Source organism: Cucurbita moschata, unplaced genomic scaffold (genome assembly GCF_002738365.1).
Source record: "Cucurbita moschata cultivar Rifu unplaced genomic scaffold, Cmos_1.0 Cmo_Scf00027, whole genome shotgun sequence".
NCBI lineage: Eukaryota > Viridiplantae > Streptophyta > Magnoliopsida > Cucurbitales > Cucurbitaceae > Cucurbita > Cucurbita moschata.
Genome location: NW_019268543.1, coordinates 2,667,403 through 2,677,330, shown reverse-complemented (window position 1 = coordinate 2,677,330; position 9,928 = coordinate 2,667,403). Strand labels below are relative to the sequence as shown.

The window sequence follows — 9,928 nt, the reverse complement described above, 5'->3', positions numbered from 1 at the left end:
AAAAAAAAAAAAAAAAAAAAAATGGTCAATTTGGAGATCTAAAATTAGGGTTAGATCGAGTAGTTTTGGTGTTTTTTTCCCCTTAATTTATCAATTTCATGTTAAAATCTGAATTTGAGCCATTTTGATTAATGGGTTTGTGTTGAAATTATTGTCTCTAATTTGGGTTTGGTTTTTTTTGGATGAAATATAGAGTTTTTGAAAGGAAACAAAGGGAAATCAAACGTGGTAAGCATGCAAAAAGCCCTCTTTTTTCTTCTGGTTTCTATTCACATCTGTCATCTTCTTCTTTGATTACCCTCAATAATCTTATCTCTCCATCACCCGGATTTGAATTTGCGTTCTTCGTACAAATCCAAGGTCACCCGTCGTAGAATTGTTGCTCGTTTAGCTTTGGAGTTTTTATAATTGAGTCACTGAAAGGAACAGTAGATGATAAGTTTTGTTCTTGTAAGCATTTTTTAAGGATTGTATTGTTGTTGTCGGAAAGTCGTGTTGATTCATTTATATAGGTTGTTTTACTCGAGCGTGACGTTACAAGGTCGATGTTGTGTTTGGAATTAAGTTTGGAGTTGGGAAGCAATGGGAAAGGGGAGAGTGAATTTTGGTGGGAAAAGTAAAGAACAGGAATGTAGTTCAAGTGTTGAGGCAGTGTCCGGTGTCGGGACAATAATAATACCTTTGCTTATTTTGCTAACATTTTAAGATTTTTTTCATATCCATAATGTTTTTTTTTTTTTTTTATATCGGTCATGTCTTTGCTTTTTGCCTTTGCCTTTGCTCTTTTATCTCATCAACCTAAAGCTGAAAACCCTCCATTATTGCTTTTCATATGCTACTTACGTTAAAGTCCCGTAAAAATCTTTTACTAGTACACACATTTCAAATTTTTTGAAATTTAAAGGAAAAGTTCGAAGAGGATAATATTCGTTAACGATGAATTTGGGCTAATACAAATTGTATCAGAGCCAGACACCGAGCGGTGTGTCAATGAGAACGTTGGCTCTTAAGGGAGGTGAATTGTAATGTCACACATCAGTTGGAGAGAAGAACGCTAAAAAAGAAAAGTTCAAAGAGTTGAAAACCAACCATTGCAATGATCTATCCCCATCACGATGAAATTTCAAAGATTACTCGGACCTGTCGGCCAAGGCTATAGACTCGTTGAATACATCAATGTAGCGCATGTGTGGCCCAGAACATCTAAGGGCATCACAGACCTGTTACTGCCTCAAACTTTCTCGGCCTAAGCGTCCATAATCCCTCTAAGAAGCTGATTGCGGAGGGATTCCTCCACGTAGCCTAGCAGACTTTTATATTAAAATTTAAACTTCAAAAAATGTCTAATAAATTTTTAAATTTACAATTTTATGTTAGATAATTAAATATTTTAATAATATGATAAATTTTTAATCGATGTTATTCTTCAATAAATCTCTTAATTTTTCACTTTTTTTTTTAAATTTCGTTGGACATAAAATTCAAATTTATTTCTATTAATTCATATGTAACTTCTAAAATTTTGGAAGATGTTAGAGGCCTATCTAAATTGAAAGTTGATATATATATATATAGACATTTTAAAAATTTCCGAACCTCTACAATACATTTTAAAATTTAAAACTAAATAGACAAAGAGATTTAAACTTTTTTTCATTTTTGAACTATGAAATAATAAGTTATTTAAAGGGTTAATAGAGTTAATATATACATTATATAGATTCTGTTGAACTTTCGGTCGAAAATATAATAATTTATTGTCGGTACTATTTTTCATAAATGTAATCAATAGTTTTTATTTATAAAAGCTCCGTTAATAAATAATTTAATTATAACGAAATAATTATTTAACATTAATCAATATAAACCAAACATAATCTAAGTTTGTTTCGAAACCTAACCTATTAAAATAATGCAGATAAGAATAATGCTGCCATTTTTTTTTGGAACTATTTTTACATAATGTATTATTAAATTATTACATTAATTTCTTGTACATTGGCAAGAAAATAATTGGAAAAAAATGGTTACAAAAACAAAATATCAGAAGGGTAAAAGTAGATGAACTAAAGATGAGCCCTGGATGAGAATTAAAAGCCCATTATGGAATGATGAACTGTCACATGGAAAGAGTCCAAATACCATTATTATTATTATTATTATTATTATTCTCTATTTTGAAATTCATTTTAATCCATATTTAAAAACATATATTCAAACATTCAATCATCAATACTATTTACCTTTCAATCAACAAAAGTTCAAACAACTTCAAATTTTTCACTCCATACACAGTAGAGAAAACAAATATGAATGATGAGGAAGTCCATAAAGACAACATTGCTAGTAAAACTACAGAGGTACGGTATTTCTACAGTAATTTGTTGTATATAACATCAAAATCTTGACTTACTTCAATTCTTACTGTGGGTGAGCAGGTAAAAAAGTTGATGATCCAGAAGTGTCAGCCCGCCTCACAAGATTTTCACACAGACAATGGGTTGTTGGGCTGCAGGGCTTCTCCAAGAATTTTGACTGCACTATCATAATATACGAAGCCCATGAACCAGAATTCATGGTTGTCAATGGAGATAACTTGTATGAACTTTTCAGCCGGTTTTGCTTTGCTTGTTGATGGGTTGACTGCTTTCAGGTGATGCAGCGGGATCACCACCTATCATATAAGAGGAGATACAGGTGATTTCTAATCAATTTTTGTTATAGAATCTCAGCAACCTATATGAACTACAGATGGGCAATACAAGTGCTGGCCATGGTCATGGTCATGGATGCAACTCCAAACGTCATAATCGAATCGAAGTATACATTCATCATGAACACAACATGGGGGGAAATCATGCATCATCAATACAAAATGATAATAAAGAAGAAACCACAGATCAACTGAGCAATCGCTTGATCAACACTCGAGATTATTAGAATCGAGTAAAATTTTGCAGTAATGAACAAAAGGATAAGTATGTATGCGTTTAAATTATTAGAAGAAGATGACCCTCTGAAACTTGTAAGATGTTGCAAAAATTCTTAAATCTAAATGCATAATCTTTCAGAACAGAGTTCCAATGAAATTTTATTGACCATGTGATTGAAATAATGTTCTCAAACATTAAAAAATGGATTTAAGGGTTTCATGATACTGGATTTGGATTTGAAGCAATCAGACTGATTCAAGAGGAAACTGGGAGGTCAGGATAGAGAAGTTGGAATCTGACTTGAGTTTACTCTAAGAAAGTGCTCCATATATGAAACACCGCTTTGGCCTGTTATGTATCGCCGTTAGCCTTACTGTTTTAAAACGCGTCTATTAAGGAGAGGTTTCCACACCCTTATAAGGGATGCTTTGTTCTCCTCTCCAACCGACGTGGGATCTCACAATATAGACTATTAATGGTGCATTACCCATACTCGAGCAAGAGTTCCCCAAGTTCTAACTTCCTCACTTTCAAAAATATTGATGGCCCATTCTTCACATCTTCTTCACTTGAATTGGCATCAATTCAACCAAAACTTTTAGATTCATCTAATTATCGACTGCTTAACGAACAGTAAGATTCAACAATTCAGTTTTACCTTGTAAAGGCTCCATTGAGTCTTGTCACCGACTTTGTACGAAAGAGGATCGTCACTGCAAAAGGCAAGTTTAGCCGTTGATACGTACAAAGTTCCCATCACTGGACCAGCTGATGTGGATAAGTAGCACGCAAACGCCTTCTGAAGTTTCTCTTCCGGAATACTCTCAAAAGTCTGTCGGAAGATCTTCTCATAACCACCTTCTGCAAGAACTTTCGTCCCTTGAGCAATTCTTGCCACAGCAGCATCAGTAATGCTAGGCCCTGTTTTCACTGGTTTGAAACAAGATTGTTTCGACTTATCATTATTGCTTAACAGAAGCAAGTAAAAAGTTCCAAAAACAATGATAAAGAGTGTTTTAATATCATCGTATTTAAAGTCAAAACCGCTTGTTCCAAATGAGTAGGTGTAGAAAATGTTAAAAATCACGGACCTCCACAATGGTATGATATTGTGCACTTTGAGCATAAACTCTCGTGGATTTACTTTTTGGTTTCCCCAAAAGTCCTCATACCAATGGAGATGTATTCCTGTAACGATCTAGATCCACCGCTAGCAAATATTGTCCTCTTTGGGCTTTCCCTTTCGGGCTTCCCCTCAAGGCTTTAAAACGCAACGCGTCTACTAGGGGAAGGTTTCCACACCCTTATAAGAGGTGGTTTGTTCTCCTCCCCAACCAATGTGGGACATCACAATCCACCCCCCTTCGGGGCCCAGCGTCCTCGCTGGCACTCTTTCCTTCCTCCAATTGATGTGGGACAACCCCCAAATCCACCCCCCATTGGGGCCCAGCGTCCTTACTGGCACACCGCCTCGTGTCTACCCCCTTCGGAGAACAGCGAGAAGGCTGACACATCGTCCAGTGTCTGGCTCTGATACCATTTGTAACGACCTAGATCCACCGCTAGCAGATATTGTCCTCTTTGGGATTTCCCTTTCGGACTTCCCCTCAAGACTTTAAAACGCGTCTGCTAGGGAAAGGTTTCCACACCCTTATAAATGGTGGTTTGTTCTCCTCCCCAACCAATGTGGGACATCACAATTCTTTACTTATAAACCCATGATCGTCCATTTAATTAGCCAACATGGGACTTCCTCTCCCAACAATTCTCAACCGAAAAAGCTTATAGTACCAGATAAAAGGTAATCCAAAATTCAAGCTCAGGCAATAAGAAAGAACACAACTCATTCAATGGAAGTCACAACCCATAAAACAGCAGAGCACATAATGAAAGTAAAACAAATGAGACATAGTTCCAGGAAAACGCTTAATGCCAGTATCCTTAGTAGAACAATTGTAGGTTTTTCTAAGATCTGCGTTTAAATGGACGTAAACTATATTCCAATCAAAGTCGGCATACAGATGCGTGTGCTATCAGAGTCTTGTAATTTCTCATCTTAACCACCTACAAGTTCATCATTTATTTTAAACTCGAATTCAAATTTATCAGTAGTGATGAGAAGGTAAAGAACGCGTTGATTATTTAAAAGAATTAAGGGTTTACAGTGCTGCCACATATTTCCAGCAAGATCCTCGGCCTTCTTGGTTGCCTCAGCAGCCTTCTTTCCCCATCTTCCAAGCATCTCCTTCATGGAATCCACCGTATCTGATCATACATCAAGCATGCACATCTATTGAATTCGAATTTCATTTAATTCTAAACGGTCAATAAATATTAACATCTAGGGAAATCGACCACATACTCTTGGCGGAAGATGGATTTCCAGAGGCTGGAGCCGCAGAAACATAGGGATTAGCTTCAGTCGGCAGAGTGGTAGCATTTCCCTCAGAGATCGGAGCACGAGGCTCACTGTTCGGCTGAGTTTGAGGCGGAGGAGGATGTTGGGGTTGGGAGCTCATGGGGACAGTGGTCCAGTTCTCCGGCATCAGCGGCGGAGCAACATCGCTAGGGTCAAGCTTGGGATAGGGAGAATAGTCGCCGGAGCGATGATCGGTAACCGGATCCGGGGGATCGGAGTGCGACGGTTTAGGAGGGAGTGGATTGGATGGATCGGGGTGAGGCTGAGGCTGAGGCTGAGGCTGAGGCTGTGGCTGAGATTGACTCATTTGAGAGTGGATGAGGATAGTTCAAATCGATCTCCGACGCCGGTGAAATAAACGAGAAGAACTGAATCAGTTTGGAAGGGAAACGGGTGAGTACGAAATCGACGGTGTTTTTATTCGTTTCTTCGCATCTGATATTTTGTTTGATTTTGTTCTCTCTTCTTTCAACGGAGAATTAAAGATAATGTTTCTTTTTTCTAAATGAAATAATAATTAAGAACTACAGACAAAATTACTCACGCAAAATACGTGTAATGTTTTGAACGGTTGGAAATGGAGGGGTCAGATGGTCAAAGGGTCTTGCTTTGAATTTCCAATTCTTTTGTATTTTTTTTTGTTCTTATGATTTTTTGGTGCATATTTTATCGCAATGGTTCCTCACTACATAAGGTTAATGGTTGAATTTTAAAAAATTGGTGGAGACTCCATCCCACATTTTTCATATGAGTGTGAAAATCTCTTCACGACGATACATAACAGCCGAAAGCAGACAATGCCTACTATCGGCTAACTTGGACTAATACAAATGGTATCGAGCGGTGTGCCATCAAGAACGCTAAATCCTTGAGGGGGGTGGATTGTGAGACCGCATATCAATTGGAGAGAGGAACGAAACGTTTCTTATAAGGGTGTGAGAATCTCTCCCTAGCAAACACGTTTTAAAACCGTGAGGCTGATGGCAATACGTAATGGACCAAAGCGGACAATATCTATTAGCGGATGTTAAGCCTCTAAGTGTAACGACGCAGATCCACTGCTAGCAGATATTGTCCTCTTTAGGCTTTCCTCAAGACTTTAAAATGCTTCTGCTAGGGGAAGGTTTCCACACCCTTATAAATGGTGGTTTATTCTCCCCCCAACCAGTGTAGGACATCACAATCCACCCCCCCTTCGGGGCCCAGCGTCACTAAGGGGAAAGGTTTCCACACCCTTATAAATGGTGGTCTATTCTCCTCCCCAACCAATGTAGGTTTATTCTCCCCTCAACCAATGTAGGACATCACAATCCACCCCCCTTCGGGGCCCAGTGTCACTAAGGGGGAAGGTTTCCACACCCTTATAAATGGTGGTCTGTTCTCCTCCCCAACCAATGTAGGACATCATAATCCACCCCCCTTCGGGGCCCAGCATCACTAAGGGAGTGGATTGTGATATCCAACATCAATGGGAGAGGGGAACAAAACATTTCTTATAATGGCCTACGTTTTAAAACTGAGGCTGACAACAATGCAGCAAACAATATCTACTAACAACGATACATAATAAACAAAAGTAGACAATGCAAATGTTATAGCGGTCTACGGTTAAAAGGATAAGATGTAAGAAAATTCTCATTATGTATTTGTCTTATCTTATCCTTGGGGCAAATTTACCATAAACCCTCGAACCATAAAAGATTACTAATTATACACAAGACAGATCCAGAAACTATGAAAAATTACTTATTGTGTGTAAGATTAATGATGTGTAACACTTGATGGAATACAAGGGCTCAACCCTACGGAGAGAATAGTTTTGAAATATTTAAAATAAAATACATCGAATGAACTATACAATTAGCTCCATCATTGTTTAAGGCTAAGGCTGCATAATTGATAGTCCAATGCGACTTTTAAGCCTATTATTATTCTTCTGCCTCATCCAACATCTTTGAAATCTTCTCAATGAAACTCTCCATAACCTCCAAACCTTCATCATCTGAAAATATAAAGTTGAGATAATTAAATCAGCATTAGAAATTAAGGATGGAAGAGTGAAATGAGTTGAAATTGTATATTACCCAGTCTTGGTATTGTGTGGCCTTTAGGATGATTAATTATTACTGGCTCTATATATGATTCCAGAAGCTTCTGTCCGTGGGGCATCAAGAAATCTTCCTTACCTGCCACCATGATAACCCTTTTCAGCATTTCACACACAGGTTCTAGAAGTTGATTAATCTAAACATTTCATATAATCAAAGGACAATATCAAATCATGGCATCTGAAGAACTCTTGCATCAATGGCTTTAAAATGAAAGACTAATGGATTGGATGTCTAAATTGATTCAATTAGTAAAGTTTTGAGCTATTTGGAGTTTTAAAGTGATACCCACCTAAGAATTTAGGGATTTGATTCTCTTATTTTGAAAAAAAAGACCAATCGAAGTATTGTCCATTCACATTTTTTAATAATACATTCATAACAACCTCCTTAATTTGAATTGTCAACTGTCTATAATTATTTTGATACATAAAATATGATGGATTGTTCGACTCCTAGGACGTAATTCAAGGAATTAAGACAAGCTCTTATTTAATTCCGAAACTAAATGCCTAAAATTATGCATTCGGTGGCTTGTTTGTTCTCAAAGTAACGATGTAAAGAATCATTATATTCGAAACTACTTTCAAAAAAGGACAAACGCCATGTGGAGGAGGTACCTAGAAAATGGAGGGATGGGCATCCAATGACTGGCGAGTAAGCTTTCTCAGCCACAGATTGCGATCTGAATTTCGCACCGCTGACGATGATCACGAATTTGATCTTGGGGACTTTCGTCAGTGCAATACCCTGCAACAATTAATGCACCTCTGCGTCAAAACCTCGATTTCACTTTTAACGTTTATTTTGGAGAATTCAGATGGATTTGTAATGTAATAGCAGCAGGCTGTTGTTAGGTTACCTTCGCTTGAAGTCCCGGCAGAGCGGCCGATAGTATCGCCCCCTGAAATTGTTCGCGAAGAAATTGAAATTGTCAAATTCAACAAAGTTCATCAACGGGATACTCGATTAAGCTCCGTTTGGCTAATTAGGAAAAATTAAAAGGAAATTACCTGTGAGAAACCGAGGAATCCATCGAATGGTCCGTGCTTAAGCATGTAATCCTCAATGAATGAGAGACACTCATCGAAATTCCTATACTCTGTAAATTCCTGCAATGGAAGAAGAGAGAATAAACAAACAAAATAAACGAGAGTTTGCGATTTTCGGAAGAAATTAGGGTTAAGCAGTCGTACTGGACTGAATTGAAACCACTCGAAATAGGGAGGATCAAAAATTCCTTCGATGTCAGATTTGCCTTCGGCAGGAAATGGAGCATCGAGAAAATCCAGATCGAGTTGTTCAAGGACAGAATCCGGCCATTTTCCGACCTGCTTCTTAAGGATTGCTCCACTGGTTCGGAAGCCATGGAGGCAAAGAAATCTAGGTTTTCTTCGGATTTCACCGTCGGTTCCCATGATTGGAATTCTCTGTAAATGGAACTCCGGAGATCTGGATTTCGAAATTGGTGAGCAGAGGAGAGGGGAGAGCGAACTCATTTAAACCCCATTTTCTAGGCCCTTCCTCCCTCCTCCCTGGGTAGCTTCATAATAGAGACTCGTTGTAAACATGGGAATCGCCGAGGACGAATGTGCTGACGCGCGAGTATTCAATTTTTTTGGGGAAGAGACGCGCACTCGATAGGGATATTTTCGGTATAAAATGCACTGTATTACAATTTGGGCTTGGGCTTGGGCTTTTTTTTATTCGTAAAATAACAAATAAATGAAAAGTGGAAAAGATATTTGTTAATGGATTGATTTTATTTTAAATTGAATTAAGGGAAAATAATTATGAATTTTGCTAAAGTTTAATGGAAAGATTAGGAGGTTGATTAATAAAACGATTAATTTAAGATTTTCATTTAAAATTTTATTTTATTTTATAAAGGAAGGAAATTATTACGTACAACCTAATATGTACAGAAAAGTCTGTGAAAATATTTGACAATAATGACACTATTTAAGCGTTCATTCATTTATAGTAATAAATTTATTACACGAATATTCTCATATTTAAAAGTTTGTAATAAAGGTTGTTTTAAGTCAATGCAAAGGATTAAGTGGATTTGAAGGTATTTATAAGTAACATTTATTAGTTACTATTATTTTTCAAGCATCCAACCAGTTAATGAGTACCTTGACAGCTAATACTTAAATTTACAATATTAAGTGGATTAAGTAATTATTTATTTTAGGTATGAGAGTGTATCTGTAATATTCAATTTTACATATTTTGTTGAATAATTTGTAATAACAATACATAGTTTTTTTGTTATTATTTTCAAATAATGACGTGTTAATATAATTCACGTCACATTAAAAAAAAAAAAACTCATTTATTACAAATTTTTGGTGTATGATAATTTAGAGTTTAATATTTTTTTATTATATTTTAAAGCTTATTTACAAAGTTGTTAATTATGGTCAGTTAATTCTTGGAATATCTCAGCTTTAAAGTTAATAGTT

The 9,928-nt window shown here is 36.8% G+C and overlaps 2 protein-coding genes across 2 annotated transcripts; both read right to left on the bottom strand.

The window, feature by feature from the left end:
- Positions 1 to 2,213: 2,213 nt before the first annotated feature.
- On the bottom strand, positions 2,214 to 5,837 carry LOC111462732 (GEM-like protein 1). The gene is made up of 4 exons (XM_023106448.1): positions 5,296 to 5,837; positions 5,097 to 5,198; positions 3,592 to 3,863; positions 2,214 to 2,674 (listed from the first exon to the last, which is right to left on the bottom strand). Exons 1-4 carry the CDS (start codon positions 5,657 to 5,659, stop codon positions 2,486 to 2,488), a joined length of 927 nt encoding a protein of 308 aa, XP_022962216.1. The 5' UTR covers positions 5,660 to 5,837; the 3' UTR covers positions 2,214 to 2,485.
- Positions 5,838 to 7,040: 1,203 nt separating this feature from the next.
- Positions 7,041 to 9,060, bottom strand: LOC111462484 (dihydrofolate reductase-like). Its single transcript, XM_023106071.1, has 6 exons — positions 8,657 to 9,060; positions 8,474 to 8,572; positions 8,323 to 8,364; positions 8,081 to 8,210; positions 7,437 to 7,538; positions 7,041 to 7,354 (listed from the first exon to the last, which is right to left on the bottom strand). The coding sequence occupies exons 1-6, from the start codon at positions 8,957 to 8,959 to the stop codon at positions 7,281 to 7,283; spliced, it is 750 nt and encodes a 249-aa protein (XP_022961839.1). The 5' UTR covers positions 8,960 to 9,060; the 3' UTR covers positions 7,041 to 7,280.
- Between the last annotated feature and the right edge of the window lie 868 nt (positions 9,061 to 9,928).